The sequence below is a fragment of the Vombatus ursinus genome, unplaced genomic scaffold (assembly GCF_900497805.2).
Source record: "Vombatus ursinus unplaced genomic scaffold, bare-nosed wombat genome assembly UNPS02014784.1, whole genome shotgun sequence".
Classification (NCBI taxonomy): Eukaryota; Metazoa; Chordata; class Mammalia; order Diprotodontia; family Vombatidae; genus Vombatus; species Vombatus ursinus.
In genome coordinates this window covers 2,537,773-2,559,144 of record NW_020954562.1, presented here as the reverse complement: position 1 = coordinate 2,559,144, position 21,372 = coordinate 2,537,773, and the positions used below count along the sequence as shown (strand labels likewise).

The following is a 21,372-nucleotide window of genomic DNA, read 5'->3' as shown; positions in this document are numbered from 1 at the left end:
TTCTATGAATACACCTTTATTTTAATTTTCAATACACCATTAAATTTGCCACGATTTATAGTGTGTAGCACACTACGTGAATTAAGCCCTAGGAATACAAAAGTAAAATGAAATGTAGTTTGTGCCTTCAGGGATCTAACAGTCTAATTCTTATTAGGATATGCTTTTAAAGTCATGCTTTAGGAAAAATACCAAAGCAAAGATTATGTGAGCAGCAATGTGGACAAATACATTGGGAACAGGAAGATCATAGGATTATTGGATCATAGATTTAGAGCTGAAAAGGATACTTAAAGATTGTCAAGTCTTGTTTTTTAATGGATTAAAAATTGAACCCCAGAGAAGGTAAGTGACTTGCCCAGAGTCATATAGCTAGTAACTATCTTAGGCAGGATTTGAACCCAACATCTTCCTGACTCTTAGACCAGCACTTTGTCCACTATACCAAGCTTCCTCTGTGGTCAGAGGATTAATTACAGTAGCCCAATTGGTTGGCAATGGGAACCTGAATGAGGGTGGTTTCAATGAGAATGGAAAAGAAGAAGCAGATAAAGAGATATTGTGGAGCTAAAATTCTTAGAACTTGACAACTTGTTGGATGTGGGGCTTGGAGCTTGAGAGAGGAGGAGGAATTGGAGATATCAGTAAAGTTTTGACCCTGGATGCTTGGTAACATAGTGTGAGCCTTCAACATAAATAGGGAATTTGGGGGGGGGGTTAGGGCAGGGTGAGAGGGAGTGGGGGAGAATGGATTGAATTTGGGTTAGTGTCTTTCAGGGAACAGTGGAACATCCAGCCAGAGTCAATAGATAGTTAAAAGCGTGGAATTGGGACTCTGGGATGAGGTCAGGGATAGGGATCAAATATTGGCATCATCTGGGTAGAGGTGTTCATTGAAGCTATCCAAAATGGGAATTTAAATTCCTCTCTTCTAATGACTCAAGGAGCCTATTTTAAACACATTTCACTGTAACAAAGTTAGATGAACAAGAGACAACCTGATTTGATCTTTTGTTTTGATAAAAATTGAGCCAATGCCACTTTGTGGCCAGCACCAATGGCATTATTGGCTCAATTTTATCCAATCTAATTCAGCATATATTTATTAAACACCTATTACGGACAGGTCACAGATCTTTCACAAAAGCATCAAAGTATTTTTTGACAAACCATTTTGGACACTTTGAGCTCATTATATAAAAAGTTGTGGGTTTGCATGAACTAGTGTGAAAATGTGTCATAAACATCTGCTTGCAGATTCTGTGTATCCCCGCTTTCCTCTACTTCGTTGTCTTCTTAAAAAAAAAAAAAAGCATTTCCCCATTTATTTTTTCCTTCAAACTAATCCATAACTTGCTTTTATTCCTAAAGTTGGGCTTATTTGTGCTGTGATGAACTTTTGCTCCTAATCTGCATGTAGAACTTCAGTACACATTAAAATTATCAGGATATTTCTCTCCTCCTCCTTCCTCAAAGAGAGAAAGCATTCCTGGCATTGTGCTGCCTGTCATTCTGAAACTGCAGAAAGTCCAAAGACTGTATTTGGAATTGTTTAGTAGAAAGCCATCCCTGAAATAACTGTCTTGTGTGTTGTCAGAATTCCTAAGTGTTGATTTTCTTTGCTGTGTGAATGCTCTACTCTTCTTTTTTCCCTCCATCCCTTAACTTCCCCTGTTTAACAGCAGACAAACCCAGGGAGTACTGAATGAATCGGATGATCCCGAGACAGGCTGTCTAATTGATAACAAGCCAACTTCTCGTCACTTCTATCCCGTCGCCTTGCTGCTTGTCAGCTCACATCTCCTGGTTGTGTGGCTCATTTTAAGTCTTGCTTTACTACTAGCCAAATATCAATAAGTTTCACTGTTCTGTTTCTTTTCTACAAATGGCAACAAACTTTAAATTGAGGAGGGGCGGGGGGATCCTGTGCTATTTCTACATTTTCAGATCCACAGAATTTAAAATACAAATGTTTGAATTGTACAGTGTTGGTTTTTTGTTTGTTTTATTTTCTTAAAAATCTAAGAAGTACTATGCATTCAGTGAATTGTTAGCTCTTTTTGTTCCTGGAGAAAATTTTCCCATTGTTTATTAGCCCAAAAGGAAAAAAAATAGCTAAATTAATGTCTTGTAAATAAGACAAAAAACAGGATCCTGAAAGCTTGAAGGTTCAAGCCTTCTTTTCCTCTTCCAATTAAATGAATTTGAAGAAACTGAAACTGATTTTGCACAACACAGTCAAACTCTGAAACGGGTCCTATTGATGTGGGAGTGTGTAGCATTAATTTTTGTTGTGCTACCTTCATTGTTGTCTTCAACTGACTGGCCAGACCTTCTGTTTGATTTCCCCTCTTGGTGGGTCATGTCATTTCTTTGCTGCGACTAACCCTTTTCTGTCAAGTAACCTTAAGGAGACAAAACTGAGTTCTGTTTTTGTAATTGAATTTATCTGTTTGTAATTGCTGTTTTTGTTGATTTCTTTTCCGAGACACTTTTCTATTCTTTTTAGCAAAGTCTTGCTTGTGTCTTGATGCACCATTTTCGGCATTTGTGACTTTTGTACTGTCTGTGAACAAGCCCCCTCCCTTTATAAAGCAGAGACTTGGATCAGGCTGTTTGGAAAGCCATGTTCACTCTTTTTCATTGCACAGCTTAACATACTGAAATCAAATGGAGATAAAACTTTCCTTTAGAAAATCTATTGGGCCAGACTTAATCAATGCCTTATTCCTAGAACCTGCATCTTTAGGGCTACATAGAGATTTTAATGTGTTTTTAAAAGTCTGAGAAATTAATTTGTGAAAAAAAGATATATAAAAGGCAGATATATTTCTGAAACTAAAGTAAAGGTGTATTGTGGAGTCAATTATATTTAAAAAGTCTATTAAAACTTAAATATATGTTAAGGGCAAAGAATTTAATCATCTCTTTCTGAGGGCAATAATGGTATTGGGCCTGGCCTTGGATTTAATTTTGTAAGATGTATCATCACTTGTGGGGGAAAAACAACAACAAAAAAAAGACAAAAACAAAAACAAAAATGTAGAGTTGAATCTTTGTTATTTTTACTTGGACTGTTGCTGCAACTCTGCATTGAACAAATAAAAAACATATTTATTTATTCTGTGTTTCATGAAGTTGTGCTTTTTCCCCTTTTGCCAGAGAAGGATGCCGCATAGAGAATGTTCTGAAGAATATCAAATGCAGAAAATATGCATTCAACATGCTACAACTGATGGCTTTCCCCAAGTACTACAGACCACCCGAGGGGACATACGGAAAAGCTGACTCATAAGTTCCCCTCAATGTAAACAGGAACACAAATATGTCTCAACTGCATATTATACACTTTTTTTGATCATTAATGGGGGGCATGTGCACAGATCTAGAGATTACTTGAATTAGTTATCAATACAATAAGTTTTAAGGTGAACTAAGAACTGTTGGCAATTATTCTGGGGATTAAGTGGGGAGGGGAGACGTATTATACAGAGTATTCTATCTCCAGTCCCTAAGTACAAGAGCGTCCTGAGGTTCAAGGCATTAGTTTTGACCCACTGTTTAGTATTCATTCAGAAGGCCTCTACCTTGGACACATGGTACTTAAATGAGAAATTTTCAAAAAATTTTGCTAATTTGCAACAAGAAACTCATTATGTCATCAAAAAATTCCTTAAGAGTCTTACTTCTGGTAAAAAGGGCTTGCTATCTCATCCTGGGGTGCTATGTGACAGCAGCTGCCCAGACCCTCTGAGAAGTACCTTCCGTCCCAAAGTGGGTGTATACACACGGCTAATAAAACAGAAAATACTTCCACAGAAATGTTCTCTAGAAGGCAAACACCTGTTTCAAACACTGCCTATGTGTTCTACCACTGCCTGTAAAGAATGTATGACCCTCACACAAGAGGTAAGAGGAACAGTAACACTCAAAAGGGACATCTGTAATTGGACCAGGGACAGAGAGCTTCAGAGCAAATAGCAAGAAGCATGCCTTCAGGGGGAGCGGCCACCCCTCCAGGTCAAATCACCCTCTATGCTATGTAAAATGAATGACTACTTGCTAAGGGAGCTAGTTAGCCAAAAAACAAACAAACAAACAAACAAACAAACAAACAAAAAACAAAAACAAAACAAACAACAAAAAACTATCTAGGGTTTGACTATGGAGGAGGAAGAAGGCTCTCCTGTAGCTTTCTTTTTGTCTTATTGTTGGTGCTTTCTAAATGCTAAGCTCAGTTATTTCTCCTTGCTCAAAGATTCTAAGTGATATCATTGACTTTCAACCACCCTGAACTAGTCAGAACTGTGATATCCCAAAGGGAGGACTTAGGTAACCTCTTTGGTGTCATGGCCTGCTTTGGAAGTCTGGTAAAACCTACAAACTTGTTCTTAAAATGATTTTTATTTTTTTAATGCACAAAAGAAAATGTATGGGATTATAAAGGAAACAACTACAGTGAGATACAATTGATAAGATATTTTAAAAAACAAGTTCACAGACGCACAGTTAAGAACTCCTTGGCTTAGAGACAAAGTGAATTTTTTTTTAACTGAAACTTCAAGGAAAGTTTAATATGGGTGTCCTGGTGTTACCCAAATGGAAAATTCCCAAGAAACTAATCTCTTCTAGTATCTTGGATTCAATGAAAGGTGTTAAATATCAGCAAAGAAGCTCTGGTTGTCTCTTAGAAACCTTGATAGTAGGTTCCTAAGAAGCTACTATAAATGTATAAATTATATATATGCTGTATAAAATACAGTGTATTTGTATGATAGAGGTAAATGCATAGGTATGTGCCTTTTTAGACATGGGTAATATTTTCTGCAGGATAATATGAAAGTTTTCATTTTCATCTGTATATCAAAACATTTTTTGATCTAGTGAAAGCTAACAATTCAAAGGCTCCTACAGATGGAAAGAACTTTAGAGGGTGCATTTTATCCAACTTGGCATGTTAAAGAGCATCTAGTTTCATATTTTTCAAGTTAAAACTGAGCCCCAGAGAAGTTAAATCAGGTGGCAGAGCTTGGGTTATTGCCAAGCTCACAGTGTCAAAGCGAGGACTAGAGTTTAATCTTCATGACTCTGAGTCCAGTGCTGGGCCTTGCTCCCCCACCAGGAGCTCATAGAAAGGCTGGGGAAAGAGCACTGGTCATTTTAGGGGAGTGAGTCATTTCAGTTGACCCTGAGGCCCAGATTCCAAGTTGAAAAAAACAAAATGTATTTATTTAATGACTTTCTTTTATCTGAAGTTGTCCTGTTCCACAGACATGAATGCTTCATAGAGGGTTAGTCATTAGAACTGGGCACATCCTAGGGACCTATCAGATAGAAATATCCAATTAATATATATTAATTATGGACTCTAGGGTAACCGGGTTTTCAACCTTTTCTTGTATCATGGATATTTTTGTCAACCTGGTAAAGTCCGTAGACCCCTTCTTTGAATGATCCTTAATTATATAGAAATGTAATTATTAAACTTTTTAAAATCAAGTTTGTGAACCCCAGATTAAGGACCCTTGTTTCTGGGGGCTTTTCAACTGAAATACACGTCATATTTAGGATCATGGAAGACCAACATGTCTAATACTCTATCCTGCCCTATAAATCTGTCTGACTCTTCAGTGAATATTTATTAGCTTTGTAGGCTTTTGAGCCAAGCATCGGTTCCATTTAATATTTTGGCTTATGAGCTGACACATTGTAAAAACATTAGTGCTTCCTCCCTCAAGTGGGTTGCCGGGCTGATTGTGCTTAACACCTACTGGGCAGCCTTCCAACAGGAAGATGTTGGTTTCCATGTCTATTGATTGAAGTCCCCATTCTTCCCTGATATTGGCTAACTTACAGTGGTACCAATCCACAGTATTGATGGAAATACCCAAATGGGTGAAATGGCAGTTCCATGGACCTGTTGGAACATCTGTGGCAGCACATCTTTATAGTATGGTATTGTATAAATCCATAGAAATGTTTTGAGTGATAGCTCCTATGCTCATGAATTTAAAAAAAGAAAGATAAAATGGATTGATGCAATGGGTATCACATTAGATGCATATAAAAGCTCTAGTTTCTCAATATGTTCTAGTGCCATGCTCAAAGCAGCAAACTGTGGTCCAAAGTTGAAAAGACCTCCATCTATTGATTATATTATTAATGATCAAATACATTGTCATTTCCCCTTTAAGAAAGTGAAATATATGTTTGACATGGGGGAAGGGGTAGAGAAAATCCCTGACTACTTTCTTCTTTGCCCCCACCTATATTTTCATTGGTGTGAGGAGTTCCCTGGTCTGGAAACCCTCTCCAACAATGCAGATCAATCCAACTAGTAATCTGAAACAGTTGTCTGGGACACTAGGAAGTTCAGTGACTTTGCTATGATCACATTATTAGTTAATATGCTCAAAGGCAGGTCTTGAACTCTGATCTTCTTGATCACTCTGTCTTCTAAGCCATGCTATTTGACCTGATAAGCTACATTTAATACTTTCATACTCTGAAAGGAAGTTTATTTTTATTAAATTATATTTTCCCACTTCGTAAATGCTACTTCAATGGAGACGTAAGTCTGATTATTCTGTATAGACTTCAGACTATTGTTCCTATAGAATTCTTTTATTTCCCTTATATCATAGGAAAGTTGGATGCCTTTCTACATTTCTGCCCAGACCAAACATGAGCACATTTTTTAAAGTAGAGTTTATCATAAAAATTCACACTTAGTTCCAACAAGGATTTTCTTCCACTGCTGACAAACATTTCAAAACTTATCTCAGGAAGCCATTTTTTCTCTTTTTTGATTCCACAGGCATTCTCCACCTTATCCCTATAGGTTTTTTTTTTATAAGTCAGGGAGGAAATGTCAAGTAAAATATTTTGTTGTGTGTGTGTGTTTTTTAAGCTTCTCTTTTAAAGGTATCCCCAAGTAATCCTTTCCTAGTGGGATATTTGTGTGGCTGAAATCATAGGATTCTGTAATTGTAGTTTGAGAGCTGGAAGGGTAATGAAATCACAAACAAGCTCATTTTACAGACACTGAAACTGAGGTAAAGGCACTTGTCCAAGGTCACACAAGAAGTAAGAAGAGAAATTCAAACCTGGTGCTTCTGACTCCAAATTTGACATTCTTTCCACCATACCAATGAATGAAATGATCACATAATGCTGTATTTGGCCCATGATGTGTCTCTACTCTTGCCATACCAGAGTTTCCAGAAAATACTGATTCATTCTGCACTGGCTATCTAAAATGAGCTACAAAAGCACTAATACAGAGCAGGACCTTACTTCTGATGGATGCAAGGACAAAAAAGAGGTTTGTTTTTGTTTTTTGTTTTTGTTTTTTCTGGACACACCCCCTTTGAACAGTCAAACATACCAGTTTGAGCCAGGTATTACATTATAACCATGTATACAGTGCATTTGAATTCACTTGTCCAAACTATGCAGGCTTGCTCTCGTTGGCCATATGCCACAACCAAAATAAGTAATTGATTTAGTGCAAATGTAGTTAAAGCTGTCCTTTGATCAACTCAACAAGAATCACAGAATCTCAGAGTGAGAAGGAACTTTAGTGACCACCCAGTCTAAAAAGAATCAACACTTTGTACCTACCACATCGTTACTAGGACTTTGGTTGAAGATGTTAAGGAAAAGGGAATTCACTTTCCTTTAACTGCCTGACTCATTAGACCAGCTTCACAATGCAGCACCTAATGAATGTATCACCTTGAGCTTCATTTCTATGGGGGTCCTTTCTTCTCTCAAATAAGTCAATCATTTTGCTTAAAATGAAACAAGTTACCAACGAGAGTTACTATATATTAATACATAAAATTATAATTGTAGGTGAGAAATCAACCTTATGGTTTGATTTTAGTGATAGAGAAACTGAAAGCCAGAAAGATGAAGTTATGAATATAGTCTTTCTTCCACAGTTGTTCAGATATTTCCTAGGTTTATTATATATTCAAGGCCATTTTAGATAGTCATGTCACTTTTCATGGTGTAGTGGATAACATTGTAGTCCTATGAGTCAGAAATTCCTGAGTTCAAATCCAGCCTCAGACGCCCAGTAACCCTGGGCAAGTCAGTTAACCCTGTTTGCCTCAGTTTCCTCATCTGTTATATGAGGTAGAAAAGTAAATGGAAAACCTCTCCAGTATCTTTGCCAAGAAAACCCCAAATGGGGTCACAAAGAGTCAGACATGACTAAAACAACTGAACACAAGAGCAAATTATTTCACTGCTCTATGCCTTAATGTCCTTCATGAAGGGTTTGGACTGAAAGACCTTTTAGGTCCCTCATGCTCTATATCTATGATACTATGAGCCTAGGATCCCAAGCAGCAAAATACTGAGAATTCTATAAAACAGTATATTATACGTGAATGCACACACACATAGAAGAGCAAGTCTTGTAAAATTATTGAAACTCTGCAATTCTTTTCAATGAAACAGGGCTTTTTTGTGTAATTCTTGATCCCGTTTTAATGATTTCCATTAAAAAAATGACTATGGCTAATACTGATGTTTGATTACCCACAATGATGAAGTCATAGAGAAGATTGAGAACATTCCCCAACTCATCTCTCTCTAATGTCATATAATGGAAGTTTTAGCAACTACAATGAGCATGCTACACATGAACAAGGAAACAGAAGGGAAAAAAGACTGTCCCTGCACAGTCTTTTTCATCTCCTTAGAATTTGATACAAGTTTGGGGAAAAAAATAATGTATTAGTGTGCCCAGCCTCTAAGAAATAAGAGATCAATTGCTGCTCAAACTGTTAGTTTAAGCACATTAAACTCTGGCAATCTGCTAAATCACCCCAGATGTTGTAGGTGCCTGATTTCCAAGAAGTGCAGGGTCTCATTTGTTTAGCTCAATAGATGTGGTGTCTTTTGTAATATCTGAGGAAATAAATTAACTTTTATCACTGGGTTTAAAATCTAGTTGGAGAAAAACTGTGATCAGCAGTTACCCAGTGAGGCAAACACACTGAGCACAAGGCATTCCTAATAGCTAGGAGGTTTTAAAAAAATTACAGACTACAGAAAAGAATGATTTGCTGTGATATGTGTAGTTGGCAGATGGCTCTGAAATGATTTCACATCACTGCAGCACATCCATAACCCAAACAAGCCAGGCATTTTCCATATTGATGCTTCTAGGTTTTCTAAAGGGAATTACAAGAGCACAGACTATGTGGATTTTGTCTTTTCTTCCTTTGGCAGTTATTAATGGGAGTTTTGTGTCCAAATAGGTGATACTAATAAGGACAAAGCCTTATAAAATGAGGGAAGTGAAGTGAATGTTTAAGGTGAATGATGAGAGAACCAAAGATTTTGGAAGTCTGAGGTTTATCTCCACACTTGTAGAACATGGCAACCAGTCTTTGAATTTTGTTATCAAGGAAGATATAGATAGGTGCCTAAGGCATTTGCATTCTGAAAAGAATAAGTTGTTTCTGTCTAGGCATATATGTCTATGCTATTCTATGCATAGATACAAGGTACAGGCAAGAGTATAGGAAATGTAAAAAATGGTACAAAATGGAAACTGTCATATTTCCCTATGCAATAACTTTCCCTGAATATGAAAAGAAGAAATGATCCTATGCAAGTTTAGAATTTAATACATAGAAAGAAATAAGAGAGCTATGGTTAACACTTAGGAATGATAAGCAGAAAAAAAGACAAAAAAACAATGAACCAGTAGAAGACATCACTGATCCCTTTCCCTGAATATGAAAAAGAAGAAATGACCCTACACAAATTTAGAATTTCACACATAGAAAGAAATGAGAGCTGTGTTTACTACTTAAAAACAATAACCAGAAAAAAAAATGAAACAGAGAGAGCTAGTAGAAGGCATCACTGATGGTGGTATGAATTGGTATCATTAAGACAGATCTGGTTTCAAAGGTCTCGCTATGAGCAAGCTGGGTTCATTAAGATGGAAGATGACCTTTTCAGGCCTATAGCCTATCAGTTAATCAATCATGGTGCCTTTTGAGCAAAAAAAGATTCACAGTCACTCTGTGAATCTAACTTACTCTCAGAAAGTAAGTCCTTTACTGACAGGATCCATCTACATTGGTCTCTGATTCATGGCCTTGTACATGTCAGTAGACTAGGATTTAGGGTTTACATCAATTTCTTTAAATTTACTTCAAGGCCAATATTAGTCTTGCATTCATTTTGTAATCCAAAGTGATAATATTATATATTAAGGATGCTGCTTTGTAGGAGAGTGTAGATACCCCTTCACCAGGATCACTTCACTCATCAATGTCCTTTTTCCATGTCATGTACACAACCTTCTGTACATATATATTCTGGAACGGATATATTGTTACTTCTTATTTTGCCCTATACCCACTTTTCTGTTTCTTGTGGTACTATCCAAAAGGCTGCTTTGGCCCTTATTATCCCCTAAGGTGCAGTATCTATTCCATTTGAAGTGACAATGTGTATTTCTTCCTTGGAGAATGATGCACAGATACTTAGAGCAGCTCCTTCTCATTGATATTTTAGAAACTCTTATTTTTTTTTGTTTTGTTCTGTGTAAGCCATATTCATTGTACACTGTGTGTATATTTTTGTTTAAATAAATGTGACTTTTATTTTTTAAGTTTCTGACTTTTTTTCCTCTATTTTCAAATGCACCATTTCTTTCTCCATTTTCATCAAAGTAGCACTGGAGGTGTCCCAAATATCTCAGTGTAGTTTTAAGCTATTAAAGTGTATGACTAATTAAAGGTATTAAAAGTTAAAACTGCACTAAAATGTTTGAGATGCCCTGTATGTAAAGGTTATCTAACCTAAGAAAATGAGTCATGGCAATGCCTTAAGATGTATATATGACTTTTCTGCCAGCTGGCAGCTGATTTTAGATTAAAATGGGACATTCTGTATTTAGTAAGAGAATGTTCCTTTATCTTTCTAGTTAGTACCCATGAAGAGAGGAGGTATTAAAGATTCAGTTCAATTCCACATGTGTTGGTTAAGTATGTCCTCCATGCCAGGGATTTCTAGGTACTTAGGCTGCAAAGACAATAATCAAAATCAGTCTCTGCCCTCAAGGTACTTACACAGTACTTTCAGAACATGCTTCCATAACCTTGACATTGATTCAATCATCAAGTATAAAGACAAAATTCATTTATTTGACACCTTACACAAGGCCAAAATTTATTCAGCAAATTTTGAACTGAATCTTCCATTCATTTGCAGTGTAAGGATCTCATGGAAGGGATTTAGTAACTGCAATATTATTGCACAAATAGCTGGTGGGTTATTTGGCCCTGGTGAGTTTGACAGTTTATTCATTACAGAGTATTACTTTTTGGTTTATACAATTATAAGCATTGACAGAGAAGCCATATTTCCAAAGGATGACATCTGACCTTGATTCCAATGGAAAAATGAAAACTGCAGTCAGCCTTGTCATTCCCCTTGAGATAAAGATGTGTTAAGTGTTTCTTTCAAAACCAGCTTGAATTTTGCCCGTACTTGGATCTCTGAGGCCTTTCTGATATGATAAGAGTTTTCTGAAAGTTCTACACTTGCCTATCTTTCTCTTCCTACAGTATGGGAAGTCAAGTTACCAGTGCTTGGATGAAACACAATGGGCTTCATCAAATGATGTCAGGTGTTCCCCACAGATCCCATTGTGGCAGAAGGACCCCTCTGGCAGTTTTATATTTCAGAGTATACATCATTCAAAGGGGTTGAAAAATTTCTCCCATCCCCACATTTGGGAGGCAAATGTCAGAGCCTGATGCATATGAGTACTAAGGAATATCCTCAGTCAGCCACATCAGGTTCCCTGGACATTGCTGGAATTTGCCCACCTCCTCTGTAGAGACTCCTTCCCACCTGCTCCTTCCCTTGAAGCATGTACAACTACACTTTACCATTTCTACTGCCCTGTAACATGTAATTGAAGCGGGTAATCAAGGCAATTGAATGGCTAATTCAAACCTATATATTAATAATGCCATACTGGGGTTTGGGGCTTTATTATCCAATTAATTGACTTGATTTTTTATTTAGACATATCAACATAACTTTATACCAATATATGTACATATTTATTATACATACACACACACATAATAGTATCAAGTGGGAGTAATAGCTCACTTGTCAAGAAATCACTTAGGAGGAAGTAGAAATACTATTTTTTTTAAATAGACACAAGAACCTAAAAAGTATAACAGTTTGGGGCAATTCAGCTTTGAGGCAAATAACTTTATAAAAGAATATTCATTTATTACAAGACAGCACAGTAAGTGGTGATTATAATAATTACCCTGACTCATCAAGTAAAAATTCAACTATGTTCAGTTAATGTTTGGCAAACTATGTTTAAGAAAACCAGAAAGTGTGGAACCACAGTCAGAAGAATTCCCTCCAAAACGGTTAAAATAAAGTTTTGGCATTTCAAAGGGTAAGCTTTAGTTACCTAGACATGTGAGGAACATCCCATTCCCTACTGGTGCTTTATAAGATTTGTTACTATACTTTCAGTTGAATGCCAGAAAATATCAATATTATTTCAAAAGATTGTTTTGATTATTTCCAAAGCTCAAATATTGATGAAAAGAGGGCGATTGTTAAGTTCAAGTTTTCTATCAGCCCTGGTCCAATTAGTGCCAGCAGATGAGAACATGTGGACTGGAAAAATCAAATTATTAGACCTGAAATTATGCCCAAGTGTGACTCTCTTGCTTTTCTAGTATTCTGCTTTGTAAGACCATTGATTGCAATATCATATATGTCACTGGTAAGTAATGAAGGGGGTTGGAAAAAAGATTAGAGATATGAAAACTTGGTGAGCTCAGAAACATTTATTACCTGAAGATTTTATTGCCTAACATGGCAAGCTGCTTTAGATTATAGTCATGGGTTCCAAGCAATGCTTGTCTCTTCCCACAAGAGCCCGTCCTTTTAAAATTTTGGTTGTTCAGTCAGCAGCTGTGAAAATATGGAGTAATGGAAGGAGTCCTCAACTTGGAAGCCTGAAAAACAGATCATAGAATATCAGAGCTAGAATGGGCCATAGAGGTCATCTTCCTCACTTTAAAGATGACACTGGTACTCAAAACTATTCATTGACTTGTGAGAGTTCACACAGAATTCAAACCCAAGTCATCTGACACAGGAATAACCCTCTATTTTCAATACCATCTTTCTGCATAAAAGTCCTAGCTCTACTCTTTGCTAGCCATGTGACCCGGGGCAAGTTGTCCTACATCCTGGACCTCCGGTTTCCATATGTGTATCGGTGTGTGTGTACATGTGATAATGATACTTGCTTTATGGGATTTTTATAAAATTTGTAAACTGTAAAACCCTAGGTACATGTGTGTAATTATTGAACAGCTAGTCATCATTATACACAGTTGTATCAGAAAGCTAGATGGTACAGTAGATAGAACACTGTACATGGAGTCAAGAAAACCTGAGTTGAGATCCTGCCTCAGACACATATTAGCTAACATTTCATATATATATGTATATATATATATATATACACACACACAAATCCCATCAGATTTATCTAATTTTGCCTACAAGTAATACAGATTTAAAATGAGAGGGGGACATAAAATTAACTCTACTTCAGCTGACACGTGAAAATAAGGAATTATATTCATAATTTTGGACACAACTGAATTCAAATTTAGAAATTATTAAGCACAAAAACCATGGGAACTGCATATTTAAAGAAACTATACACAATGAACAAATATCAATATTAAATAAACATAACTTAATGTCACAGTAGCTGTATTTTTAAAGGAAAAGTTAACTGTTTTGCAAAAATATTTCAACACAAAAACAAAAATAGTTCTAAGACTTCAATATTTCATTTATGGAATATGACAAAGTCAAGTAAAAAAACAAGTATAAACTTCTAGACTTGAACAGAAAGCAGGAAAAATTGTATTCAAACACTATATGAAAAGAACTGCATAAGGATAGGTGAAATTTTAGTTTTCATTCAAATGCTTGTGGAGCTTTAGTAAAAATTGGTATGCCCTAGTGTGAGGATCTTAACTAAATACATTTATTAAAATATTAAAAATAAAACAAGTTCATAAACCTCAAGTTAAGAGTCTATGACACAAAAAGCTTAAGAATCTCTGCTCTAGGGTATAAAAATGTACAAATTCACAAAGGCAGAAATTTTAAATACTATCATTGTAGATACAAAAAAAGTAAAAATGATGAATAGAAGTAGGCCAGGATAAAGATTAAAAACAAGATATGCTAAATAATACTTTCCCAAAGACTAGAATAAAGAGACAACTAACGTTATATTAAAGATAACACGAGTATACTACATATCAAAATTTATGAGATGTTGCTAGAGCATTACTAAGAAGCAAATAAATCTGAATATTAACAAAAGGCAAAGGATGAAGAATAGAATGGATACAAGCATTTATTAAATGCCTATTATGTGTAAGGCACTATGCTAAGCACTGTACAAACATCAACACACAAATAATTTTATCCTCACAACAACCCTTCAAGGTAGGGGCTACTATTATCCTCGTTTTGTAGTTGAGGTGATTGAGGCAGACAGAGGTTAAGTGACTTGTCCAGGGTTACACAGGTAGTGTCCTGAGATAAGATTTGAACTCAGATCTTCTGATTCTGTGTCCAGTATTCTCTTCTCTGTGTCACCTAGATGCCCCTCCCTAACATTTATATAATACTTCAAAGTTGAGCGAATATTTTATATCTTTTATCTCTTTTGATCTTCACTTGTTCTTCATGATAACCCTGGGAGGTCTTATTTTGGCAGCACATATACATAACTATCCTGGGAGGCAGGTGCTAGTATTTCCATTTTACAGATGGAAACTGAGGCTATTTCACTAGTATATGTGTAAAGCAAGAAATTGTTAAAATTAAAGAAGGATTTAACAAAAAAAAAAAGAAAAACCCTATAGAATTGATAAAAATAAAGTGTGGCATTTTAAAATTTAAAAAAATTAAAATAGATAACCTATTAGCAAATTTAATCAAAAAACAATAAAGGAAAATCATAATATCAATTTTTAAAATAAAAAGATCATAATGTTCTTAGAAGAAATAGAGAAATTATTAAAGATTATCACAAGCTCTTATAGGCCAGCACAACTGAGAATATAAAATAATTGGATGATTTTGCCAAAATATAAAATATCCCAAGTTTTAAAATAAGATACTGATAACCTAAATCAACAAAAACGAGAAAAATTAATGACCTAACCAAAAAAAAAAAAAAAAAAAAACAACAAAAACAAATCCAGATCAGATGTTGCTTTCTATTTGGCATTTAAAATAAAAAAATGACAATTATATTCTCAACTGTTTGGATAACTAGAGAAAGTTGACAACATACAATTTTCTTTATGATACAAATATGTTCCTAATCCCAAACCAGAAAAAATATGTAATAGAGAATGAGAATTTCAGACCAAAATCATTGATGAATGTTGATACCAACATTAAAATAATGGAAAGTAGGAACATATAAAGTCAATGAAATTACAAATTATTGTATTCCTTGTACTTGTATCCCCTGTGCTTAACATTACATACTACATAGTGTTTAATGAATACTTATTGATTGATATAGATAGATATGTGGATATGTAAAACCCAGATCCATTTTACACAAATTGGATTGATATCAAGAATTCAAAGATAATTCAATATCATGAAACAATTACCATAATAAATCAAATTAATAATAAAAACTATAAGACCATATGTTTATATCACTAGATAAAGGCACTGATAAAAATATAACATGCTTTTATATTTTAATAACACAGAAATGAATTTAGCAGTCTCCCATTTGGTAAACCCTCAAATCATAAAACTGGAGAAAATATTCACTATTTAATATTCACTATTTTACCTGTTAGAATAATTGGATAGATCTTGGCAAAAAAAAAAAAAAGAAATGGTCTCACATCTCATACTATTTGCCTCAATAAATTTCAAATGGATTCATGATCTAATATTCTAATTCACAACTATATTACAGAATAATAGAACATAATATCTTTCCCAACCATGTAGAGGAGACAAATTCTTAACCAAGTGTGATGTAAAAGAGAATTTAAAAGACAAATTAGCAAATTAAACCACATAAAAAGAGTGTGAGAAATATTTCCTTTCAGAAAATATTTCTAGTAAAAAAATTAACATCTAAAATCTATAGAAACTTGTAGTAATTTATCAAGATGAGATTCATTTTATAATACTTAAGTGGTCAAAGTGTATGAACAGGTAATCCTTAAGAAACACAGATGATCATTTACCACATGAAAACTTTAGAAAGGAATCAAACTCTCCAAGAATCAGATAAATGCAAATTAAAACTGAAATACTGTCTTATATCCTTTAAATTAGCAGACAGTAAAAGAAGATAAAATTACATGCTCATGCAACTGTGGAAAAATAGCCAAATAGACATGTCAGTGGAATTTGAAATTTGTTCACTCTTTTTGGAAAACAATATGGAATTATATAATAAGGGTTACTAAAATGTTTTTACCTTTCACCCCACGCACCCACTCTTCAGAACATGCCCTCCAGAGGTTATAGAAAGTAGATAAATGACCTACTTAGTAATAGGGAATAGGCAATGTACAGATGAAGAAACTCTTTTTACTAATAAACATTGGTACTTTCTTTGCAATTCATGGTCTTAGAGACTTGCCTTGTGCACTGAGGGTTTGCCCAAAGGAACACAGTATGTATGAGAGACCCTAGCCACTACACAACACTTTCTCTCCTGTCCTACTAATATAATTTGTGATAGTAAACAAAAAATATCCAGTTGTTGGGGAATGTTTGTAGAAATTTTGGTATACAAATAAGATGGAATAATTTTACATGATAAGAAATAACCATTATAAAAATCTGAAGAAATATGGGAACAACATTCTTTCAATACACATTTATTGAGCACCTACTAGGTGGGAAGTCATATAAAGTGACGATTAGTAAAAAAAAAAAAAAAAAAAAGCAGACAACAGAACAATACACAGAGTGACCACAATGAACATGAAGTAATTATGTAAATAGTACAGCCACAAAGCTCAGATAAAAATAGAAAAATGTACAAAGGAAAAAAAATAAAATGATTAGGTTATCCCATTATTAAAATTAATACACATCTTTTGTTTACAGTGTGAAAATACATTTATGGTTACACTTCTAATTATTTTTTGTTTTGTTTTGTCTTTTTTCTTATTTACATAAAATTTTTAGCACTTGTTAGTAGAAGTTAAAATTTATTTTGGAAAAAGAATAGAAAATTAGAGCACAGAAAATATTCAGAAGAGGTTAGCAATGATTTTTTTTTTTATCATTTTACACAGAGCTGAATTTTCTCTGTACCAAGCTAACTTGTCTAGGTGGTTATTTAACCCATGATTTTAGTTGCTATGATCTAACCACAGAAATCAAAGTGAATAAGAAAACACAGATTTGAATCTGGCTTCTGTCCCTGGGCAAGTCACTCTAAGTTTTCTGTGCCTCGGTTGCCTTATCTGTGAAATGAAAGGGTTAGACTCAATGGTTTCTGAGTTCTCTTCCAGCTCAAAATCTATGATCCTCTAACTATTCCACCAATGAGAGAGCTAAAAACCTTTCACCTGTACATGTTGCACTACCATTGACTATGAACTGATCTGTACATAAACACTTTCTATTTCTTCATTTATTAGTCAAAGAAACAGCAAAGCATGGTAATTCCTAAACCTATGAGTCAGATACTAAGTAGAATGAAAGTAAGAGATCACTGGAGGATGCACTGATTCTAGGATATGACTCAACTAGCAATAGCATCTTTTTGCACAGGAATGTGTGACCACCTCAACTCCCTCTCTAAGACCTGTGGCTTTCTTAAAAACACAGCTTATGTGCCACTTCCTATAGGTGACCTTTCTTTGCTAATTCTCCTGTCCTTTGCTTTAACACCCCTCTAAACTCTGTAAAGCTATGGATTTTTTGCTAATCTGCAGCAGTTGAGGATGTCTCCTCACTATGAGATTCTCTGCACTAGTAACATCACATGGTTGGACTCTGTGTGTGTGTGTGTGTGTGTGTGTGTGTTTGGGGTGTTGTACTGGTAAATATTTAACAATTGGCTCTCTGGGGGAAATCCTTAAACTAGCTTTTATGTTCAATCTACATTATGAATGTTTTCTCCATCACTTTCTCAAGCCTGGTCAATCAACAAAAGAAAACATGAAGCCCTAATTGGTAGCCTTTGCCTATTTCTGAGGTATAAACGATCACATTGAAAATTTAACAAGAAACTCTTGCTAGATCAAGAGCATCCTGGTAGCTCAGCACATGATCCATGTATGATAATTTTTGCTGGATTGGCTTATTCCCTTGGAAGGAGAAATTTAGGCTTTGAGAGAAGCCAAATCATCATCTCAAAACTGCTTGGGCACCTTAAAGAGAAGAGAACCATATGTTTTCATACAATTGCATTACTGGGTGTTTTAAAACAAAATGATAACATCCATAACTAAATCACATCATTTTTTGGGGGTGACCCTCCCATCTGTCAGGTTAAAAATTATCCAGGATACCATAGTAATGTTTGTAAGCATTCAATGATTCAAAGAGAAGTGACATTTTCTCTCTTCCCACCACACTCAGTGATTTCAGGCATCCATTGATTGAGGTCGACTGCAATATGCTCATTGAAATTTTCTATTTGCTCTATTAAAAGCTTATTTTAAAATTGTCTCCTGTCTTTAATTGCGTCTTTGGTACTTTGAGTATGTCACTTGGGGACTTGTCATTTTTATTTCTAATTATGCAATGAACCTTGCAATTATGAATAACATATCCTATTCCCAGTGGATATACTTATTTAAATACTTTGAACTTATTAGAGACTGGAAGGTGGAATATGAGGGGCTTATTCAAATTATATATCTCTTTAGAAATGTCCAAAGGTAATTTTTTTTTCACCTTGAAGGAGAGGCAGGAGTGAGAAAGATGAAGGGTCATTAGAAGTGAAAATCCAAATTAAAACTAACGTTTTAGATATGTCGATTTATTTCCAGAATTCTTAATACTGGAAAGCTCACAGCTTATGAATGAATAAATGAATAAATTATTTATTAAGTGCTTACTATGTACAAAGCACTGGAAATGCATATAGAAAAGGAAGGCCAGCCCAGCTCTTAAGGAGTTCACATTCCAGTGAGGGAAACAACACACGTGGAAGGTTTTAGCTGCAAGTCAGGTGGAAAAGTCTCATTGTCCATAGGGTACACTGGCAAAGCAGAGGGTAATGCTTCTTTTATAATGTTATTTTCACTGATCAAATCATATCAATTTCTGATGTTGAACCACTTGAGAGTGCCAAGGACTTTGGTGACAACTTTCTGAGTCTTAATAAATATGGCTGTAGCAATTGCCAGTAGGAGTGGTCACTACGGCACTACTAGAGTCACTAGGAGTTAGGTCACTAGGTTTTCATATCCATACAGGATGCTTACCAGGATGATGGTCGTTGGTATGAAAGTCATATTAGTACAAAGACTCTTAGGTTCAGAGTTCTCCAGATTCCAGCTGGGTCCAAAAGGAGAGGATGGTCAAGATGGTCATGATGGTTCTACTTGCCTGGCTTGTACCACCTCCTGCCTCTTCCTCAGGATGCCTCACTGCCTTCGCTAGGTTGATCTGTCTGCCCTGTGAATGCCAATTGGTTAGCAGTTGGTTGGGTTGGCTGGCCCCTTCTCCAAAGGAGTTGCTTCCCTAGATGAAGACTGTTAGGGCTGGTCTGGAAGCAGGGCCAGTGATCTGGAGGGTTGTTGTCACTTCCAGGGCTCCATTCTCATCTGCCTATTGGTGGCAGTTGGCCAGCTGGTGGTGATAAGGAAGTTAGGCCCTTCTCCACAATGAGTTCTCCCTTCAATGATGACTTTGGGGGCAGGGATAAAGGCAGCTCTCGTAATTTGGAGAATACTCCTATTCCCAAGATTCAAGGTCCTAGACTATCTCTATCAGAGTCTGAGGGAAGTCAAAATAATAATGGTTTCTCATGGAGAATCATTTGTATTTTATGCTTTTATGACATCATTTTAATCTATTGAAGTCCTTCTTCCATATTTCTTCATTGTGCAGAAGAACCTTGGATTCTTGAAGGATATGCCAATAGAGTAGAAAACCTGAGCAGACGTTACCTTTGAGTATGGTCTCAGAAACAGACCATGTCTAATGTCCGAGGGCCAATCTACCTCAAAATAGAAAGACCTATCATCAATGTGTTGGCCGTGGGATAATGATTTCTATGGTCACTGTGACCCATGCATTGTGTTTTGCACTTGTGGAGACAATAGTAGTACCTATGATCTTGGAACTATTAGGCAGGTAAGTGGTATAGGGGATAGAGTGCTAGAACAGGAAGACCTGAGTTCAAATCTAGTATCTGACACTTACCAGCTGTGTGACCTTAGGCAAGTTACTTAACCTCTGTCTGTCTCAATTCCCTCAGCTATAAAATGGGGATAATAATAGCATCTACCTCACAAGGTTGCTGTGAGGATCAAACAAGATAATATTTGTCAATTGCTTAGCACAGTGCCTGGAGCATAGTTACTACTTAATAAATGTTTCTTTCCTCTCTCCCTTCCTCTTGAATTACTACAAAATGTACCTTATAGTCAGTAGATAGCATGGGTTATGTGTGCATAAGTAAATGACAACAAATTCTGGCCTTTTCTGTTTTTCAGTTCCCTCTTGCTTTGAAGGCAGACTCGTTCCATTTTCCTGGGCTTGTATTTTCTACTTCTGTCTTCAATATCTTCAATATCCATTAATTTCCACCACTGTGGTTAAACTATCCCATCTAAAGAATTTATTTTACATTTTACATTACAAGTACAACTGAGGAGATTTAAATGACCCCTCCCCTTTGCATAAATTGCCTGGAATTTCCAAGGTATTACACATGTAAAAACAAGATTTAGCCTTTAGATTACATGGATCATCAGAGAGCTAACTTATATCAAAAACTTAAAATGTTCCAGACAGATTTGAGCAACTGTTCATGTTATTTGGGGCTGGCTGCACTAATTTGAAACTAGACACAAATAAAAATTGAATAGTATATGAGCTTCATTTAGTGTATTAAAATGTATAATGAATTTTCAGGGAGGAAAAAACAAATCTTTCTTGAATACATGACTGACCTTGATTCTGGATTGTGTAGGAAAGTAATGTTTATGAGAGACATTGAATCTCATTTAAAAAGCCAAAGTAGACCTCAAATCTTGTGCATGAATAGCACTCATAGATAAATCCCATTGTTAAATA

The 21,372-nt window shown here is 35.5% G+C and overlaps 1 protein-coding gene and 1 long non-coding RNA gene across 6 annotated transcripts in view; one reads left to right on the top strand and one right to left on the bottom strand.

The window, feature by feature from the left end:
• The window catches only part of INPP4B (inositol polyphosphate-4-phosphatase type II B), a 920,894-nt gene extending 910,256 nt beyond the window's left edge, over nt 1-10,638 (top strand). For 4 of the 5 annotated variants that reach the window (XM_027866807.1, XM_027866810.1, XM_027866812.1 and 1 more), the window contains one exon: nt 3,163-10,638. In XM_027866807.1, coding sequence (XP_027722608.1) covers nt 3,163-3,295 — 133 coding nt within the window. In that variant the 3' untranslated portion in view covers nt 3,296-10,638. The remainder of the gene's footprint in view (nt 1-3,162) is intronic. The other variant, XM_027866808.1, reaches the window with a different exon arrangement.
• Nucleotides 1-21,372, bottom strand: part of LOC114046473 — a 124,904-nt gene that overhangs the window by 25,300 nt on the left and 78,232 nt on the right. The window contains exon 2 of the long non-coding RNA XR_003569514.1: nt 12,874-13,037. This is a non-coding gene — a long non-coding RNA (uncharacterized LOC114046473). The remainder of the gene's footprint in view (nt 1-12,873; nt 13,038-21,372) is intronic.